Genomic DNA, 20,138 nt, shown 5'->3' on the forward strand with positions numbered 1-20,138 from the left:
CGACCCGTGAGTGGGTTTTGAAACGTGCTCTGTGACGGGAGCGCCGTGAGGGGGCTCCGGTGAAGGCAGATCCCTGAGGGTCCCTGCACACTCCCCGCGGGTCCTGGGCGCGGAGTTGCCCTCACGGGGCCGCCCGGCGCCTCAGCCCGGCCGGCGCTGCCGGCGCCCTGCCGAATGCGCAAGATGGCGCAAGGCGCTGCCCGCCCGCCCCCCGCCCGCCGGCGGCCCCGCTCCCTCAGCGCCGCCCCCCGCCCGCCCGGCGCGGCGGCGTGTTCGCGCCGAGGGCAGCACCGCTGAGAGCCGCTTTTCCCCTTTTTTTCCCTTTCCTTTTTTTCCCCCCTCTCCCTCCCGCCCCGCAGCTGGGGGTGGTTCTCGCTTGACTGCCCTCCCTTCTCCCCTCCCTCCCTCTCTGCCGGCGGGCTGCTCCCTCCCCGTGGGGCGCAGGGAGGCGAGCCCGCCCGCCCGGGATGCCATGGCTCCGCCGGGCTCCGCGCTGCCCGCCTGCCTGCTGGGGCTGCTGCTGCTTGTCTGCCGTGGAGGTAAGAGCCGGGCTGGGCTGAGGGAGCGGGAGGGAGCGTGGACACGGACCTGCCGCCGCCGTGCCCGGCACCGGCGCCGCTCCCCGCGGCCGCTCCGTCCGTCCTTGCAGCACTTAGCGTTCCCTCATCACCCCCGAGGTGGCCAGGGCATTGCTCGTCCCCTTGTCCCTCGCCATCCCCGCCGCTAGTCCCTGTTCCCCTCGCTCGTCCGCGGTCACTCGCAGCCCCGCACTCAGCCCTTCCCCGTGGCCCCGGGCCGCCGCCGGGGCTGAACGGGGCCGAGCTGCTCCGCGTGTGTCCGCCGGTGCGGCGTGGGGGTCCCCGCGGGTCAGCATCCCTCCGCGGGAACGGGGCGCGTTCCTCCGGGACGGCTAGCAGGGGTCGTGGCTTGGGGCTGGGGAGTCCCGCACCAGCCCATCCAGCGCCTTCCTTCATCCGCGGAGATCCCGAAGTGCTCCCCAGAAGCTGTGCTTCCAGTTGGAAACCCCCTGTGCGGGGGGCTCTAGGGAGGGTCGGTGGTGTTTGCGGAGCCCGAGCCCCCACCGGTGGCGCTGGGGAGGGGTGTGGTGGCTGCCGGGGCAGTGGCGTGGATGGCCATCCACCCGTGCGCGGATCGTAGGAGCCGCTGGGATCGTCACCGCGGTGGGAGCGGGAGGCAGCGCCCGACGGACGCGTCGCGTTCGTCAGCAAAGGCAATAGCGACAGAGGAGAGAGGTGGGGAGGCAAGTTGCAGGGATGAGGGCGAGCAACTTCAGACCTACAAGTAGATTGTGCTCTCCTGTAACACCAGCTCTGTCCACTTCGGTAACACAGCCCGCCGGACCAGGGCCGGACTACAAAACATCAAAGGGAGCTTTCCTTAGACCTACTGTGCACATGTCCTGTGGATAAATGGCAGTGTTTATCTTCTACCGGTGATGCTACTTAAGCAGGGCTCTAATCTGAAAAAGATGCTGTTCTGCAGCAAAATACCCGTGTGCGTCCTGTTTTAGTCTCTCTTAACAGCCTTCTAAGATAAGGAAAAGTAGGAACTGAGCAACCTGGGCTAGTGGAAGGTATCCCTGCCCATGTCGGGGGTGTTGGAATGAGATGGTCTTTAAAGTCTCTTGCAACCCAAACCATTCTGTGCTTATTCTATGAATTATTTTTAAAAAGCCCTGTAAGCAGCCCAGCATGGTCAGAGGGGGAAAAGTGTGTGTTAGATTTATCAAAGATTAGCTGCTAGGGTGTTTAGGAAGCAAGGCTGTGGGCTAGCCGTATCGTAAATCTCGCCACGTGGTCCAACCGCGCGAGGAGGAGACGCCAGTGAAACTCGCGGAAAATAGAAGTAATCTGTAAAGTGCATGTAGTGAAACAGGTCTTGTTATTATGTCAAGATTCCTGAGTAGGACAATGAGGATGGTTTGAAAAGTATTCTTATTCTTTTTTTTTTTTTTTTTTTTTTTTCCGCCTGGACAGAGGAAAGCAAAAGAAGTGAATACTTGAAAGCAAAACTTTAGCAACTTGAATTTGTGTCTAGGTTATCGCCTGCTGCTGTCCAAATTGCCCTGTGTGTTTGTTTATGCTGTGCCTTGCTGGGTCAGTGGCTCCTGACTTTGGGGTGTGTTTTGCCGGCCCCGCTGAGGAGTGTTTGGCTGCACTTTCAAAGTTTTTTGGTTCTGACGGTTTTCCTCCCCGTTCGGTGGATTTCTGTGCTCTCGCCGTGGTTAACAGCGAGTAGCGTGTTTGTGCGCGCTGCTGAGTTTAATAAACGCTCCCGTCGGTGTCAATGAGCGCCCGAGCAGCCTCGCCGCGGGGACGGATGCTGTGCGGAGCGGTGCCGCGCTGTGCGGGACACGATGCTCCACTCCCAGCCCTGTGCTTTTCAAACCCCCCAAAATGCTGGTCTGGCGACTGTGAGCCAGGCACTGGGAGCTGCTGGTCAGCGTGCGAGAGTGGGCTTAGCAGCGAGACAGTATTTTCTTTCTTTCTTTTTTTTTTTTTTTTTTTTTTTTTTTTAATTTCCTGAAGCTCTTTGTTCTGGGTGGTGGACAGCTTTTGTCTGTTATTGCTGAGCCCGGCATTCAAAGGCAGGCATAGGATACGAGAGGCTCCCGGCTCTGCTCAGTAACAACAGCCTTGGAATTAAACATCGTCATTTATGTTTAAGTAGGCTTAACTTCTAAATTATTGAAGCTATAAGCTTTCACTAATTTCTGCTCTGTATGGCTTTGTTGTCTTTTTTCAGACGCAAAAAAAAAAAAAAAAGGATTGCTTTCTACTAAATTGGTGTAATACCCTGTCTTTTTTCTTAATATACATAGAGAGTATCAGGTATCATTTCCCCAGTAAGGCTCAGAGACTCAGTGTGAAATTCAAGCCCACGTTTGGGCTTCATATCTCTCGGGGGTTCAACAGGAGAATCCCAGGACGTGTTTTTCCCGCGTGGAGGCAGCAGGCAGCCCATGAAATGGGGCAGTCCCACAGCCGTATCACTGTGCACCACCTTTGGGACGTGTGCTCAGGGCAAAGCTGGCACAGGGGTGTGAGTGTGCAGCCACCTGTGCCCGTGGCACTGAGGTGGGGCCATCATGGTGCCAAAAGTAAACTCTGGAAGTGTATAAAGCAACGTGAGAGAGAGGCAACAGGACAAGCTGCCCCCTTCTGATCTGGCCCACTACCCCCTGCGAAGGGAGTTAGAAATACTAAGCTGGTGTAATTGCGCCTCTTCTTGTTACCTGTCAGGCTCTGGATCTGGCACAGACCAAGTTTCCATGCTCACTTAGGAGCTGGCAGAGGGTTCCAGGGGAGAGGATCTGGGCAGAGTCCCACATCCAGCAGTACAGCCTAGCTCCCCTCCCCTCTCCATCCTGTTCAATCCAAGTTTTGGCCCATGTGCTGTCAGCTTGGAGCAGCTCAGCAGCACTGCCTGGCAAAGAGCTGCAAAACTGCTCTCATTTTATTTGTGCAAACGAGAATGGCTCTCCCTCTTTCTGTCTGCCTAAACTTTTTTATTTCTGATTTCCTTGTTTCTCAAGGGTCCTGTGTCACAGCATGGGAAGTGCCAAGCAGTGACCCCATGCAATGCCAGCCCCTTGCTTCACAGACCTTAGACTCTGCTCCAAAGCCATGGGATGAGCAGACCATGTACTTCATTTTGCAGCCTGCAGCAGATCTGAGACAGATGCTTTTTTCTCTGTCCCTTTCCCCCACAATATTTTATGCTTTGCACTCCTGGGCTTCTGGCCCACGATATTGTCCTTTTATTTAACTAACAAAACAATGCAAGAATCTCCCTCTGCAGATTAAGAATTCCCATTTAAATCAATCCAGTAACATTAGTCAGAAACAGGAATAGTCCATTCAAAATTACTTTGAAATCACAAACTTATTTGAACTTTAGTGGAGCTTTTAGTTTTACAGAGTTTAGAAACTAATAAATTATGTAGCAGGGCTCATGAAAATCTACCCGAGTCTGCTTATCCAAAAGAATATCCAACATTTTGGTTTTGCAAGAAAATAAAAATAATTGTTTACACATGTTCAGGAGTCATTGGCAAGCATATAAAACTGATGGTTAAGGAGGCAAACATGTCAATAATTGCACTTTAAGAGACGAGAGAGGCAAATAGGCGAGTGCATGAGGAAAGCGCAGAGCACACTGATCAGGCCTTGCTATTATATCAGATGTCACCGTTGTATCGCACCCTCCACTCAAGAGCAGCCCAGTCACTTAACAACCCAGACCTGCTCCGTGTTGGTAATTTAAAACCAGAGTTTCAGAGCAGAGTCAAGCATTTGCTGCCTGGTTTTTCTGTTGTTCTTGCACATGAGATTGTGTTGATGAAGCTGATGGCAAGTCAGGGGATGCGGGTGGTGGTGAATGGTTCTGCTGAGCTGTGAAGATGCTTTTGCAAAAGGGTCGTTGCTGCTGAAACCTGAGAGTATGTGAAAAGAGAGAGAAGAGCTCGTGTTTCAAAGCGCTGGTTTTGGAGTGAGGAGGGATCCATGCAGTGCTCAGCTCCCTGAGAAGAGCAAGGAGATGCTTTCCTCCATCCTGAATTTCAGGGTGGGAGGTGATAAGGCAGAGGGGATGGCAGGGAGGAGAGAGTGCTGAGTTTGCTTTGAATCCCCTGGATAAAATTAAGAGTTTCAAAGTTTGTCATGTGCCCACTAACTTCTCGTCCTGCAGAAATACCTTTCCTTTCCTTGCCTTGCATGCCATCCCTGCCTGCCAGAACTCAAGCTGAAATTCAAGGGCTTGGTGGCAGGGCTGTGCTGGCTGGTGGGGTTTGGCACTGTTATGCCAAGGCTCCTGTGGCTCTTCTGGCAGCCTTGTGCCATCGTGCCTGCCACCATCTCTGATCCATGGGCACTATCACTCACTGAGTGGCCAGTCCACTTCCTGCTGGGTCTGTGCAAGGGCCCTGCTGCGGGGACAGCATCTCCCTGATGCTTTCCTGCAGGGTCAGGGAATGAACCAGCCCTGTTCTACATTGGAGCTTCTCTTGGGAGCTGAAGCTGGGGAACCCCTGCTCTGGCACAGCATTTCCCACTTGGCTGTGCCTTCGCTCTCCGCTTGTGCGTGTTGTTTCCTGCTCTGTGTCTGTGCCGCTGATGCCCTCTGCAGTGAGGCTGTGATCTGGTCAGGGCTGTGAAATGCACGGGGAATGCAAATAACAGCGCATCCTACGCCCAGCTTGCTGCCGTGCTCTCAGGATGCCTTGCTGTGGATGGAGCTACTGTGGGTAATTAGCTCAGGAAAGGTCTTTGCCCTTTCCAGCTATACCAACAGGTTTTATCCTGCCTTCCTTAGGGATGGGGGAGCCCACAAGGACTTGGAGCTTGTCCTAGAAAGGCTCTTTGTACTGTGAATGCTTCCAGCTTCCACAGTGTTCAACAAGTGACCTCCTGGGATTTGCTAAGTCTGATCTCAAACATCTGAAAATTATTTGGGGCAACTTCTTTGGCTTTTCAGGCTCTTTGCCTTCCTCAGCTTAAATCTGTGTCCCCAGTGAGGGCAGTGATGCTGGGTGTTTTTGGGCTCTCCGTCAGGTGGCTGAGAGGTTGTGTTATCCCTGTCAGAGACCTCCTGCAATCATTTAACGACTGGATGTGGTTTATGCTCCCTGATGGAAAAACCGCTTTATATAACCTCCCGTCCAAAAGGAAAGGGAATAAAAAATTCTGAGCTAGTAAACTTTACTACCAGCAAGATGTGGGGCCTGTTACACCCTATTCTCCTCTTCTTTAAATGTAAATTTTCTGGATGCCCTAAAGAGCCAATTTGCACTTTACTGCAGTGCACTGCTTTTCTCCTTAGGGTCTGGGTCAGGCTCAAGGAGATTTAAGAGGGCACCAGCTGGATTTTTAGGCTGCCAATTTCATCAGCCTGAAGCTTGTTATAATCTGTTGGAGAACATCTTTCAGATCCATATATCTCTTCTTTCCATATCCTCCCATTTGCAGAAGGATTTGAATGAAAAATAACCCACCACTGGAAAAACAGGAGCTATTTTTCATGTGCATAGCCCAACCTGCATCCAGGTTTTTGGTCCTGACACTCACTTATAAAATCCCACTGTAAAATCCTCTGGTCCTGTGCATCTTCCTTTGGTTTTATTGGAGCAGGACTGGAGTGGTTATCCTTGGTGGTGGCTATGCTGCTGATTTAGGCTGTGTTGTGCTGGGAATAAACACAGTAAATCAGAAGGGGGCAAATTTGTGCCAATGTGAGGCAATTTGCAGCTGCATGTTGTGCTGTTGGTGTGATGAGGAGGGAGCTGGTGCTACCTCAGTCTCCCCAGCAGTGCTCTTGATGATGCTGCACCAGGAAAAGTGGGGTGGACCCAACTGCTCCCACAATATCTCACCTTGCCACAAGCTCAGAGCGGGCTGTTGGCAGCTTATTTCATCTCTCTGTGATTAATGTTCCCTGTCTAGAACAGGAGTAATAATACAGGCTTCATCTGTCGGGCCCGCGTGCTCCCAGGGCAGGGATGGCTCTGCTGGCTGCGGGTCTGGATGGGGTCCAGGAGGATGAGCCAGGATGTGACTGAGGTCCTTGGCTATGGATGTCACCGCTAATTAGAGTGGTGAGATTAGTCACTGAAGCACAGGAGGGAAAGCCAAAATCGTGTTTCCCAAATGGAAAAGGACAATACAGGGGTATAAGCAAGTTCTTTTGAAGCCCTGAATGTGAATCACAGTGTCAAGTAAAAAATAATTAAACTTATTTTTTTTTTAAATGTACTTCAAAGTGTCTTTTAAGCTTCCCATTAATTCGGAGTTCTTTCTCTCAGCGCTAAATAAATCTCTTGGTTCAAAAGCACAAGTGCTAATTGGTTTCTCTGAGTATGCCTGTCTGCTTGATCAATAGGGGAAGTAGTTTTTGTTAAATATTTGCACATATAGTCACATATTATATTGCTCAGGGAGATGGTAAATGTTTCTCAAAAGGAAACTTGTAGAATGAGGATTCCAGTAATTTTCTTGTGGCCTTTATGTCAGAGCTAATCACGCTTCCTCCCTCCATCCCTTTGCAGAAAGCAAAGCAGTTTTCCCTTGCGCGCTGCCGGTGTCGAGACAAGCGGGCTGTTCAGCTGCCTGCCTGACACCTGGCTCCAAATGCAAACTCGAGCTGCCACGAGCAGAGCTGTACAGTTCCTGCCTCAAGCAGGGAGTGCCTGTGAGCCATGCTGCCTCGCTTTGGGAGGTACCTGGGATGTTGTGTGGGATTACAGGGTTTGGATATGCAGCCAGCCAGCTGTTGGAGAGGGATGGGGCTTTCAGACTCCCTGAGTGAATGTGCACAGCCTCAGCAATTTTCTTGCTATCTCTCAATTAATTGCACTTTTACTATTTCCATGTGCCTTTGGAGTGTTGTTTACTTCCAACTTTGCAACATCATTTCTGTGTCTCACTGCTAACTGCAATCAGTTCTTTATGCTGATTGAATTGGGTCTCTCTCTCCCACTGTTGCCCCCTTATCCTGTCTCTGCTCTCCCTCTGGCTCCTCTGAGCTGACCTCTAGAGCAAACACCAGGAACTTTCTTGTCCCACCATGGAGATTCCTCTGGGAGCATCTGTCCCTTTGTTTCTCATCCTGAGCATCCCAGGAAAAGAGGGCTCTGTGTTTAGAGTCTGCCTTTGAGACAGGTGAAAGACAGAGCTTGGCTTCTCCCGGATCCCCAGATGGAGTGAACTAGCTTTTCCTCACACATCTGGTTAGTTGGTCACCTGGCCCTGAAGCTCCAGGAAGGAGGCAGCAGGATTTCTTCAAGGTCTGATAAGCATCCCATGAGAAAAACCTGAGCTGAGCCGGAATTTGGGTGCTTCTGGACACTGCAAGGTGTCTACAGGTTACAAACCAGTTGCACAGTGTCACGCCTCAAGGCACAGTCCTGCTCTTGAGTGCAGCCCAAGGAGACCCCAGGACCAGTGTCCGTCCCCACTCCAGTGTGTGAGGGCCCCAGTCCTAATTACGAGCGTCGTCACTCCTGCAGTTCGAGCAGCCTGGAGTGAAGATGCAGACCGAATGTTTATGGAGGCAAACATGATTATCTCCAATCACAGGCCTTAATGATGGTTGTTATAATGACAGCAATTGTGGGAAGGGCATGTAATTATGTTGATTCTTCCTTTTATTGTACATATAATAATAAGCTGTTTTATCTAAGAGTACAGGGGTGCTGGGGGAATATGGGGCATTTATTTAATTATGGATTCTTTTTCTGATTGTGCATTAGGCTAAATCCTGAAATCTTCAATCTTTCTGGAGTCAAAAGTCCCTCTTGGCTCAGTATCAGGATGCAAGGGTCCTTATCCTACCTAACTCAACAGAGCACCCACACAGGGAATGGGGCCCCAGCATGGTGTTGAGACTCTGGCCACTTTGCAGAAAAATGCAGAGCATTCATCTAATTCCTTAATTTTCACCAAAAAAAAGTAATTGATGGGTTTGTGTTGGCTGCAGTCTGACTTGCTGAGAGGACCCCAGGGCTATCTCATAAAAAAGGAGTCACAGTGAGCAATAGATCACCGAGATGGCTGGAGCTAGCCTGACATTTTAAGACTTAATGGGTTAATAAAGTGTGTGTTTTAGGTGCCTGTCACTAAGTGGGGTTTGTCCATTCCTTGCACACACTCATACCTTGTTGGCAGTACCTTTGGCCTGGCCCTGCAGTACCACTGCTTTGTCTGCTCCGTCCATCTGCCTCGGCTCAGGTTGCACTCAATGTTTATCCCCCGTAATCCAATTTAAGTTGCCGTAGAAAGCAGTGGGGATTTACAGAAAGAAAGAAAAAAATCTCCCTGGGTTTGCAGAGCAGAAAAGACAGACTTTTTTTTTCTTCTCTTTCTTTATTGTAACTGCCTCTTCTCATCTCTGTTATTCTTACCATGCATTAACAGTCTGCCCTCCACCCTGCTTTTGAGCCTGATGTGGGGGGATCCTGTCCTTGGTGGGGTCTGTATGAGGGAGGCATTACAAAGCCTGTGTGGTGGCTGGTGTTTGCCAAAGAGATATTGCTTGTGTGCATCCCAATCCTGTAAGTGTCTGTGGAGCTGGTTCCCCTGAGCCTGTGAAAGAGGAAAGAGGCTGTATCACAGATTGGGAAACCACCCCCTGAAGGGCCAATGCACAAGAGAACTGTTAGAAAGGCTTTCTCCATATTTGGATGAAACTGCAGTTTTCTTACTCTGCTGGAATTTCTTCACCATTGCTCTTGTTTAAAAAACCCAGTTCAACTCCATCCCTGCATTCACAGCCTTCAAATACCTATGTAACTCCTGTTTTTTGGTCTCTTTTTCTCTTTCATGTCTGCGTATATTTTGGCCAATCTTTAAGCAGTAGTTCTGTCATCTTCCGTAGTGTCTGACTGTAGGGCAAATTATACCCTCAAAAGGTGTGCTGTGACCAAGTGAAGCATAACATGCCAAAGAGGAAGCGTTTAAACGTTCTGTTGGCAAAAGAAGTAAATTAGGATGTATCTGTGTGATGGGAAGTGAGGGTTTGCCTACTGTTGGTACAAATTCTGCAATAACTTATCTCTCGCGGACATCGTTTAGCGTAATTGCCTTGCAAGAAACCTTTTGTGTGGCTGAGCCTGAGCATTGTGCATTTGTATTTTGGTGCTTAACTTGCTCTTCATGAAGGGCTGAACAGCACCATGCTTTGCCTGTTACAGCGCGAGAGAGACCAAGGCGACAGAAGGGCACGGTGTTGCGAGTGACAGGCAAACAGCCTCCTGCTCTGCCAAGCGGGAGAAGTGTCGGGAAGATGCCGGTGGCAATATGGTCTGACTCGGGAGCTGCTGGTCCCCCCTTCACCCCGCCGGCTGTGCTGCAAACGGGCCTGGGGCACGGCACAGCCCCTCTGCCTGGTGATGTGGGGAGGAGAACGGCTTCCCAGCACTGCTGTGCACTTCTGCTCCTGGGCTGGGAATGGCTGACGCCCTATGCTTGTGCAAGTTTTAATTGTCTAATGCTGCAACCTGCGAGGTGAAGAGGCAATCTTCAGGGGTGTATGGAGTGGAGCTAGGGTTTGGCAAGCTGCTGGAGGGGTTGTGCCTGCCTGGAGCCTCCAAAGGCAGCCTTGAAGGACTTTGCCTGTGGTTGTGCTGTAAGAAATTGCACTGTGAGGTTCAGAGAGTAAAGTCTTGGGAGGCAAAGACTGCCCTTGGGTTTTGGGTTCTCTGAAACAGCTGCACTTTGTAGCACATCCAAAATGTTTCCATCATCCCCTGTTTCCGCTATAGTGGTTGACTCTTGCTGCTCGTCCTGGACATGCTGCTAACTCTGCCCTCCTCTCTTCATTTTAGATTTTGGCCGTTCCTCCGAGCTGGCGTTCGTTGTGGAGCCTAGTGATGAGATAGCTGTGCAGGAGCAACCCCTGATCCTCTACTGCCAGGTGGAGGGCATCCAGCCCATCACCATCACGTGGCGGAAGAATGGCGTGATGATCGTGGACAGTGAGAATGCCTTTATGTTGGCCAACGGGTCTCTCTACGTCTCGCGCTTCCAGAGGCTGCGGGCGGATGGCTCCTCGGATGAGGGCGAGTACGACTGCATGGCACAGAACCACTACGGGCTGGTGGTGAGCCGGAAGGCCAAGATTCAGGCAGCGAGTAAGTACAGGCACTGTGCCTCTCCCACCTCACAGGGCAATCCCACAAGGGGCACTGGCTTTGCTGGGAAGCAGGAGGGCAGCGTGGTGGGTGCTGGGTTTTCATGTTAAAGAGAGGGAAGAGAGAAAAACCCTGGAGCTGGTGTCGAAATCTGGCTGGCATCTAATCTGTGTATCTGTCCATGTGTGAAAGAAGAGCTCACCAGCTCTCTTGGGTAGAAAACTAAAAACCACCTTCTAACAGCAAATTCTCTGCATTGGAGGTGTAAGTTACATTAAAATCATGTGGTGAAGTAGTCTGTGGTTTGTATCTCCTGCGGTGAGTTTGGAAGCCCCTTTGCTGTGCAGCACAGCTGGGCTTTGCTTGGCAGGCAGCGCTTCCTAAACCATAGGCAAAGACCTCCTGAAGGTCATGGTATCTTTCATTTTGTTATTTAATGCTGGCAGTGTGGAGGCAGCAAGGTCTTATTTACTACCCGACGTGGCAGTGCCTTTGGGGGCAAGGCTAACAACACCAGACAGATTGTCTGATGGGGGAGCCTGGAGGACGACAGAGATGAAAATGCCAATGAGGGAATGAAATTTAAAGGTGGGGGAGGAAGAATTCCAGGGCAGGCTGTGACTCCGGCTCTGCACGCTACCTGGCATTAGCCCATTGCATTGCTCTGGCCAGAGCAGTTGTTCCTGTTGGATCTCCTGGTTCTCCCTTGTCAGCTCTGGTTGTTGGTTGGTGTTTGTCCCAGGACTGATGGCAGAGCTGGGGGGTCCATGGTGGTTTCTGCCCCTCTTGTGTTGTTGGCCCCCTTTGCCCACAGACTGTCTGGGGGCTCTGGGAGTGCAGCCACTGATCCTTTTTTCATTCAATCAGAATTGCTGCTGGATGTAATTTCTGTGTGAGTGTGAGGATGGGTATGTGGTATGGCTGCAAAACCTGGCGGAACACTGGTTTGTTAGGTTTTGCTGAAGGATTCTCCAACTTGTTTGGGAGATGGCTACTGCTCTTCTTTCTGTGCAAGCCACTTAGTAATGCTTCTGTTGCAATTTCAAATATCACCATGATTTTTTGGTGAGAAGCAAGAAAAACCTAAGGCAGAGTCTGGGACTGAGGTCTTGCCTGCATTTCCCAAACTGAGGGGCCTTTTGAAACGTCTGCGCCCGCTCCCCGCAGTGCCAGGGCCGGCTGGCAGCCCACCAAGGGAACACTCCAGCCCTCGTGTATAACAATTCCCAAGTGCATGAAGTGGCCATCTGCAAACCTAGCTTTTCAGGAGTGTAAGAAGTGACATTGTCCAGGAGCCAAGGGCTTTGGGGCCGTGCCAGATTAGCAGCTGGATCTCAAACTTGTCAGTCTTGTGGTGCTAAACCTTGGAGCACTTTTGGTGAATGGCTCTGGCATTTATGAGCTGGAAGCCGACTTATGCAAAAGCACAATGCCAAACTTCTTGGACCTGTAAACTGGAGACATGAGAGCCAGAGGAATTACCTTTGAGATTGTGGACTGTCAATAAACACTGTTATCTTGGCTCCTGCATCAATATGTATGTGATGTGCTGTGTGTCCCTGAATAGCGTTTCCTTTTGTAGCCATAGTTTCACATGAATCAAAATGAAAACGGGATCGTGTTGAAAATGCTCTGGACTCTATTCTGGCGCCAGGCTTGGTTTGTTGCCAGCCCTGAGAAAAGGTCTGGGTGAAGCCAGCACAAACAGGGGGGCCCCTGGTCTTGATGCCACAGGTGCCTTCAGATAATGGGAATAAAACAGGATGTTGTGGGCAAATGTAACCTGCTGCTCAGGGCAAGTTCCCCTGCTGTGCCTGAGCCGCAGGAACACACACTTGCACTTAGGACTGTGCTTAATCGTAGATGAAATCTCCTGAGAATGAATCACAGTTGTACCCTAAGCCCCCAAGTCTCAGGGTGGTTACACAAAAGAGATAGTGATTTTCCTTGCTCCAAGTCCCAATCAGCAAGTCAAAGGAGAAGGGCAATTATCCCCATTTTAGGGACCTTTGCATCGAAGGAATGGGTGCTGGCTGCCTGGAAGGGGAAAAAACCCAAGCGCTAAGCAGACCTTTGCGGAGCAGAGTAAATACTGCCCGTGGGTAAAACCTCATCCCAGTGCTGATCTCTTCTTCCCTCTAAGCCTGACATCTGAACACAAAAGCAAAGGAGAAATAAAAACCTTTCACAAACAAAAATCTTGAAAGTTGATCAAGGCCGTGCTACTGAGGAATAAAAGAGATCTGACAGAGCGGAGCCCCTCGAGAGCTCTGTTGCACTTTTCGCTGTCTTCAAAGGCAGGCTGTTAGTCTCATATCACTGTTACAGACCCTGGCTTTGTATTATTGCTTGGAATATAATCTTCTTGGCTCGGAGGAATGTACATATTTGCATTCAGGAAATGTGGGCTGGATATCATATTTTTATGTTTCAAATTTACTTCAACACTTGGCATTGAGTGAAATTTAACTGGAAGAATATGCTGCTCTCAGCCGCTGCGCGTGCGGCCGTGATGGGCTCAAGGTGCTGGCAGTTTCCTCACCAAGAGGGTGCATCTTAAGCTCTTCCTCCTAAAGATTAACTCATTAAATTAATTTCATTAAATTCTCAGGTGTTTCTGTATGTCACCATTATTAATCCAAGATACTCAGTGGAAGGAAGCGGACCTTGGCTGGTTTGTGGATTGGCTGGTCAGGTGCTAAAAACACTGATAATGTTTTTGTAGTGTAACTTTCTTTTGAACAAGAACGAGTGTGCAAGAAGCATACGTGTGACTGAGCTGAGTGGGGAGGCCCTCAGCATTTCTACCCTCTGCCTAACACCCCGGCTGGAATTCTTTCAGTTGCTGTTTCTGTGTCTGTTCAAACCCTGGTGTGTTAGTTTAAAAGGTTGTGGAATGCAACATGTTTTTATAATCTGATCAGGTTATTGAATACAGATCTTTTCTGTCTCTCAGTGACAGTTTCATAGTTTTGCATGACTCCGAGCTGTCTTAATTAAAATCAGTTTCATAGTCGGAGTGTTCTCTGGAGGCACTGCTTGGCTGTGTTTTCACAGGTCTCTGAGGAGCTGGATTTCCCCTGTGCATGCCAGAAGCTGAACATGCTTTGGCTCTCTGTGGGTGAAGATACCACTGGGCAATTGTAACATCCAGAGTCCACTCCTCAGGAAGTGGGCTCCCCAGAACGTAGCTACCTTTTTTCTCATCACCACCCTTTGCTTAACCTGGCCTCACTTGCTCTCATTGTGTCATCTCGTGGCATTTCCAGCCCTTTTTGCCAATGCTGTAATTTGATGGACCTGGCTCTACATCATCATAAATCACAGCCCAGCCAGTGGAGTAAGACCCATTGATTATATCACTCAATAACAAGCAGTTACCACTAATTGGAAATCACCATCAAACTGGGTACCAGATCAGGCTCTGCACATATCCAGCCTGAGAGTAGCAATTTTGCCTGTTTAATCTGAATCTCAAAAAAAAAAAAAAAAAAAAAAAAAAAAGGAAAGAGGGGAATTAAACTGGTGCCATTTAGAGCCAGAGATTTCTTGAAGTTTGGTGAATTGGACCTGCCCAGTATTTGAAGTACTGTAGGACCTGATAATAACTAGACAGATCTGAGCTTGTGAAGACATTTTCCTCACTCTGTCTTGCTGCAGGGTGACTGGTTTGTAGTTAAGCATAGCAGCACACATCCCTGTGCCCTTCTCTTCTCTCTGACCCCCTTTCCTTCTGCATCCTGTCCCAAATTCTGCTCCTCCATCCCACTGTGTGGGGCTGTCCATGGCACTTCCCCTGCCAGCAGGAGGGCAGGATTGATAGCTTGGGCAAGGCAGATGTTGTGACTCCTCTCTGCATCGATCCCTGCAGACAGCAGCAGCAGCTCCCCTCGCCCAGCCTGGGGACAAGCATGCTGTCCCCACAAACACACTGGCCACTGTGACCTGGAGGCCAAAGGTGTTCAGGTCATCAGCAAGATACAGAAATGGGAAAGGGCTGTGCATATGCAAACGTGCAGGTTGGTTTCCCTGCCAAGCTGTGTGGCTAGGGGAGGAGGTTGGGAATCACAGGGATTTTAAAGCAGCAAAGATCTTCCCATCGTTTCAGCTTCTCTGCACAGAATATATTCAGGGTTTAACCTGCAGCCCCCTTTCCAGGCTCTGGGGTGGTGGGAAGAGCTGCTGAGCCCAAATAATGGCAGCATTTATAAGAGTGTAGAGACAAGAAGGAAGTCTAAAAGGATTAGGGAGAGACAAAGGGGGCTGATTATTTTATGGGTCACAATACAAGGCATTAGAGTGAGATCACAAAGGGATGTAATTACAAAAGAAGGCCATACTGGGGGGGATCAAACCAGGATTAGAGTGGGAAATGTTTTTACACAGTTTTGTTCCACTCATTATGAAGTTAGCATTTTAAATTAAGGTTTAAATAAGGTGGCACCAAAGTTGTCACCAAGGTATTTCCTGGGTAATGCCACTGTTGGGATGCAGATTGCAAGTCTCAGCTCAAAACGTCAAGGCAGACCTTAAACACATGGGTTTTTGTTGGTTTCTCTTGTGCCTGTACAGCATCTGCGTTGTCAGCAGAGCCCTACCTTATGGCTTGTGCTTAGGACAAGTTAACCTGTTTTTACAGTTGGAGGTGGGACACTTCTGTGACTCCTTGTTTCACTGGTGCAAAATGTGCTGCAGGTAAAGGTGTGCCCTGGTGTCACTTACAGCTCTGGAGACATCTTCCTTTTACTCCCAGGAATTTTTTTGTGAATGGTCATTAGAATTTTATTGCAGTTTAACTCTTCATGTTACATGCCAAGTTTCTTCCATCTGTAAACAAGATTTTTTTTCCCCCTGTTGTGGCTCTGCTCATATTTTTTATTCTTCATGTGTTTATTCTTCTCCAATGCTTAGCAGAAGAGCTCAGCCAGTGATGTTTCTATACTGTCTGTGCTTTGAGTGCTTATGGCAAGCCCAGAGCAAATTCTGGGCTTACAGCAGTTGATCTCAGAGGGGAAAAATACCCATGAGGAATTACTAAAGGAAAAAAAGGAAAGCAAAAGAAATTAAGTAAAGCAGAAAGATGGTGAGAGGTTTCCAGGAGATGGATATGATGGGTGAGTGGGTTATTTTCCTCCATCAGCTCTTTTGGCTGCCCCCAGGACATGCTGGTTCACGTGACACTGCCTCTCACATCTGCACTGTTGCAGTAGTTGGCCCAGTGTGTGCTGCAAAACAAATGTACAAATATAAGAGTCACCAGGGGAAAATTGGAGAGATTTGACTGGGAATTTTACTAGATTTGCAGGATTAAAAGAGTTTGTCACTTACCACCCACTACATTTCAGTGTCTGCGTGTAACAGCCAGGATTCATCCTGAGACTTGAGCATATTATAAGACCATATTTCTTTTGGCTGCTCATTTCTTAGCAGTGTGATAGTTATTTAAATATCATCTTGCACTTCTTTCCAAGGCTTCTAACGTGGATGTGCCAACCTTAGCTCCGGCAGCGTTATCTCTCATGTAGGGGGTTCGCACTGCAGGCAGTAATGTCACTTAGTCATTTATAGAAAGCTCAGGGGAAATATATCAGAAGAATTTCATTAATGGCAGCACTGTTGAGTTATTTGTCTCAATTAACTCTTGGAGCACAGCTGAGGAAGTTCCGACATCCCTGCAGCCTGCACCTGCAGTATGAGGCAGTTCTCTGCTTCTTTTTTAACACGGGGTGAAGCTCTCTGATACCTGCACGGACAGTCCTGTGGGGACAGCACAGTCCCCAGCCCCATGTGCTTGTACCCTGCTCATCCCTCTGCCTGCTGCTCTGCTCCAGCCTCTCCTCAAAGTATCGGGCCACTCTCCTGTGTTATTTTAGTCAGGAGGGCAGCTCTCTGCTTATTTGGCTTTTAGTCTCATTTTGTCCTACAAGGGTCCCAGCTGGCTGTGGTGAGACCTGTGACATCCATGCACCTGCTGTGCTTCAGTTTCCCTTCTCTGAACCCAGGATGTGTTTACAGTCAGTGCCATGATTGGCACACTCCTGTGAACACCTTTTTTGCTGCTGTTTTGTGTTTACCAGGGACCCTGGTTAGCTGGCCATGGTGTTTCATCTGTGCTGTTGCTTCTCTCTGAGGGGTGCACAGTGCTGGGGCCAGGTTGGGGCCCAGGTGAGAGAGGAGCTGCCTTTCTGCCACTGTTCATTGGCAAGACTGTAAGTAAGAATCAATTTTGTGGGGCATTTGACCAGAGCCATCAATGCTCTTGATCTAGTGAGTAACCATTGAGATTGGGATTTGAGGACCTTGTTTGAATGTTTGGGGCCTTTGGGTGCAGTAGTGATATGAGTGAGGTCAGGCCTCACAGATCCCTTCTTATGGGTGAGTCACTGCACAGGTGCCAGAACTGCTTTCCCAGAGCTGGCAGGATGGGACCTGGGAGAGACATCAGGCAGAGCTTCCTGACATCAAGGGATGCTGGATCTGAGCTCTGTGCACCTCCTCTTCCGCTCTGGTTTTGGCTCTACCCACCATGGCAGCCCTGTTGCTGGGAAGGGGCTCTGCTCCCACTCCTCCTAGGCACAGCATATGGTTTTCAGAGAAGTTCTTGCTTTAAACCCAATTTTACAGTTGGGTTGACTGAGGCAAAAGGAGGTCAAACGATTCGCCTGAGGTCACCCAATAAGTGGCTCAGATTAAATCTCAACCCACGATGCTGCCCGTTCCCAGCGCTGGCGGTGCTGGCCGGACCAGATGGCCTCCTGAATGCGGCGTCAAGATCCTCGGCTTTTTCCCCACCTCATTGTTCTCCATTGTGGGCTTCTGAATGCAGGACCTTGAAAGTGAGAGTCATTTGGATTTGCTGAGTCCAAGTTATTCTGTTTAATGACATGGATTTGCAGGAGAGGGTTTAAACATACAGTTTGCTACTGAGGTTGGAATTTTGAAGAGATTTACCTCTTTGCTTTGGTTTTCTGATGTTAAAACTCTCTCTGCCAGACGTGCTAAAATTGATCCCTTACCCTTTCAGCTGCTGCTGGTTCCCTGACTGCAGGGCTGCCCTATCTTTGTACCAGTGCAGGTGTGTCCATAGGTCTCTTGGGTCCTGATCCCTGGGATAATTCTCCAGCACCACACCTCTCTGGTCTGTTTGTGTGGTTTGTGTCTTCCCCCTTAGCTTAGTTCTGGGATCACAGAAGGGAGTCAGTGCAAGGTGCTGCTGGATGGACAGTGTCATGTGTTTACCTCTGTGAATCTGCAGACTCTTGTGTTTGCTCTGGAAAAACAGATGCTGACATCTCCCTCCTGATCTGGTGTGCATCCTGTACGTCACTCCTGACAGAGTAGGGGCCACAGACAAACTTAAAGTAGGGTTTTAAAGAGCATTTTAAAGATGAGCTTCATTCCTGCTCTCCAAGCTAAGGAGCAGCCTGGAAAAGTGCATCTCTGTAACCTCTATTGGAAAGCAGGTGCACAAATTCTTGGGACTGGGACATATAGAACAAAGACCATCTGCCCATGAAGTAGCAGTGCTTGGATGTCTGGGCAGACTCAGTCCTTGGGGCAGGGGGGGTTCTCCTGCACCCACACATCCCTCTGCATCCCGCCTTCCGAGGGAGGACCCGCACTCCTGCGCCACTCACATGCCTCTTGAGCATGCCTTGATTAATGGTGTTTTTTTGTCAGTCCTAAGAGGCCCCATTATGTCCCTTTGATGCTGCATTTTGCACTTACCACTGTCACTGAGCTCAATGACTAATTTTCACAGGTCAAGGGAGAGGGACAATGGATCAGGCCACATTTGGAAGAAACAAATGAAATTTTGCTGCAACTGAGAGCACTAATTAAGAGTGAGGATCAATTTGGGTGTACAAAAGAGATAGTTTTAGACTGCTGGTGTGTAAATGAGTGGCGGTGTTGCAGGAGCAGAAAAGTTCAGTGTGTGCATACTTCAGCTGTAGCATTGTACTCTGCTGCATTTGATCGATTCTTCTGTGCTTATTCATCAAGGAAAAACCAAGCATTTTCCTGCCTGCTGTGCCCGGGAAGGACAGGGACAGCAAACCTGCCAGATCAAGTCATGGCTGATCCCTGTGAGATGCTTTTGGCCAGGAACAGGAGCTTGTGTTTCTTCAATCGCCTTGCTCGTCTTAGAGGTTGTCTGGTGGCTTTTGAGTGCAGTGCTTGGCATTCCCTGCCCAGCTCAGTGGGCGGGATGATGCCCATTTTCATCCCAAGACATAGCTCAGCCTACCAAGGATTGCACTGTTTGCTGAGACTCAGAGGAACGCTGATTTGGAGGGGTCAGAAAGGGAAGGGACACAGTGAACTTTTATCAATGAGAATGTCATGGATTCAGAAAGGAGGACAAGGAAAACCAAGACTGCACAAGCTTGATTCATGGCTTCACTAAGTCTTGCAGAAGTGTGATTCAAGTTTTCCTATGCCTTCACATACAATAAAAAGTCAGGGCTAATGTGTGTTCAGGATGGGCTGGTTGCAAATGTCCAGGTGCCCAGGCTGTGCCAGTTAAAATTAGTTTGATGGCTTTGGTAAAATTGTGTCTATTTTTGATTGGATGTGCCTTGGGTTAAAAAGTAGGAACATCAGCTGGAGCATTCTTTTGCCAAGAGGTTCTTCAGGGCCTTTGGGGTTCCTGTGAAGCAAAGCCTAAATTAATTTGAATCCAAACAGATTTATGGTACCGAGCAAATCTCCAAGATGATCAGGTGGAAGCAGCAGTCCGTCTCATTTTTCCTTTTTTATTTGCTGGTGTTTGCCCACAAACATATTTTTCCCTGCAGCTCAGCATCTTCCCCAGAGGGCAGTGGGACATTCAGCCTCAGTCCAGAGGTTTGCTCTTGTCCTGAGCTCTTGTGGTGACATTGCCCTGACTGGCCAAGCAGTGCAGTCTCATCCCTTTGGGCCCAGCATGGCAGCTCTGTCCGAGGAGAGGGCGCTTGCCAAGGCACTTCATTTCCTCAGAGCAGCATCCGTGTCCAGCTCACCACAGTTTCCCACGGCAACATGTAAAGGGGCGGGAGGGAAAGTCCTGACTGCATCTTTCATTAGTGATTCTAATGCTCAGGAAAAGAGACAGGGCCCCAAGGGGGTCAGCTTGAACTATCTGTCAAAAAAAAGGGAGGAGAAAGAGAAGAAAAAGTCTTCACATGCTGGACTGACCATTGGAAAGATGACAGCAGAAATAATACTCTTTTTAAAGCTTTTTTTAATGACCAAAGATAAAACAGCTTTCTTGGGACATCCATAGGTGCTGTAGACCTTCACAAGAGCTCAAGCTCTGCAGGCACCCACCATCTCTAAATGACAGTGAGTGCTCAAAATCCTAAATACGGAGTCTGGGTGCTACACTTAAAGATCCAGACTTGACTGTTTGGCCAAGGCAGTGTGCTGATTGATGCCTTGTGAAGCCTGACTCCCGCTACTGATCTCAGGCAACTGGGTATTTCTCGGAATCAGGGATGGTGGCATTGGTCCT

General features: G+C 49.4%; 1 protein-coding gene across 1 annotated transcript in view; it reads left to right on the plus strand.

The window, feature by feature from the left end:
* Positions 1-298: 298 nt before the first annotated feature.
* IGDCC3 (immunoglobulin superfamily DCC subclass member 3) overlaps positions 299-20,138 on the plus strand; it is a 100,085-nt gene continuing 80,245 nt past the window's right edge. The window contains exons 1-2 of the mRNA XM_063412752.1: positions 299-539; positions 10,340-10,645. Of these exons, the coding sequence (XP_063268822.1) occupies positions 473-539; positions 10,340-10,645 (373 nt within the window). The 5' untranslated portion in view covers positions 299-472. The remainder of the gene's footprint in view (positions 540-10,339; positions 10,646-20,138) is intronic.

The sequence above is a fragment of the Prinia subflava genome, chromosome 15, assembly GCF_021018805.1.
Source record: "Prinia subflava isolate CZ2003 ecotype Zambia chromosome 15, Cam_Psub_1.2, whole genome shotgun sequence".
In the NCBI taxonomy this organism is placed as follows: Eukaryota; Metazoa; Chordata; class Aves; order Passeriformes; family Cisticolidae; genus Prinia; species Prinia subflava.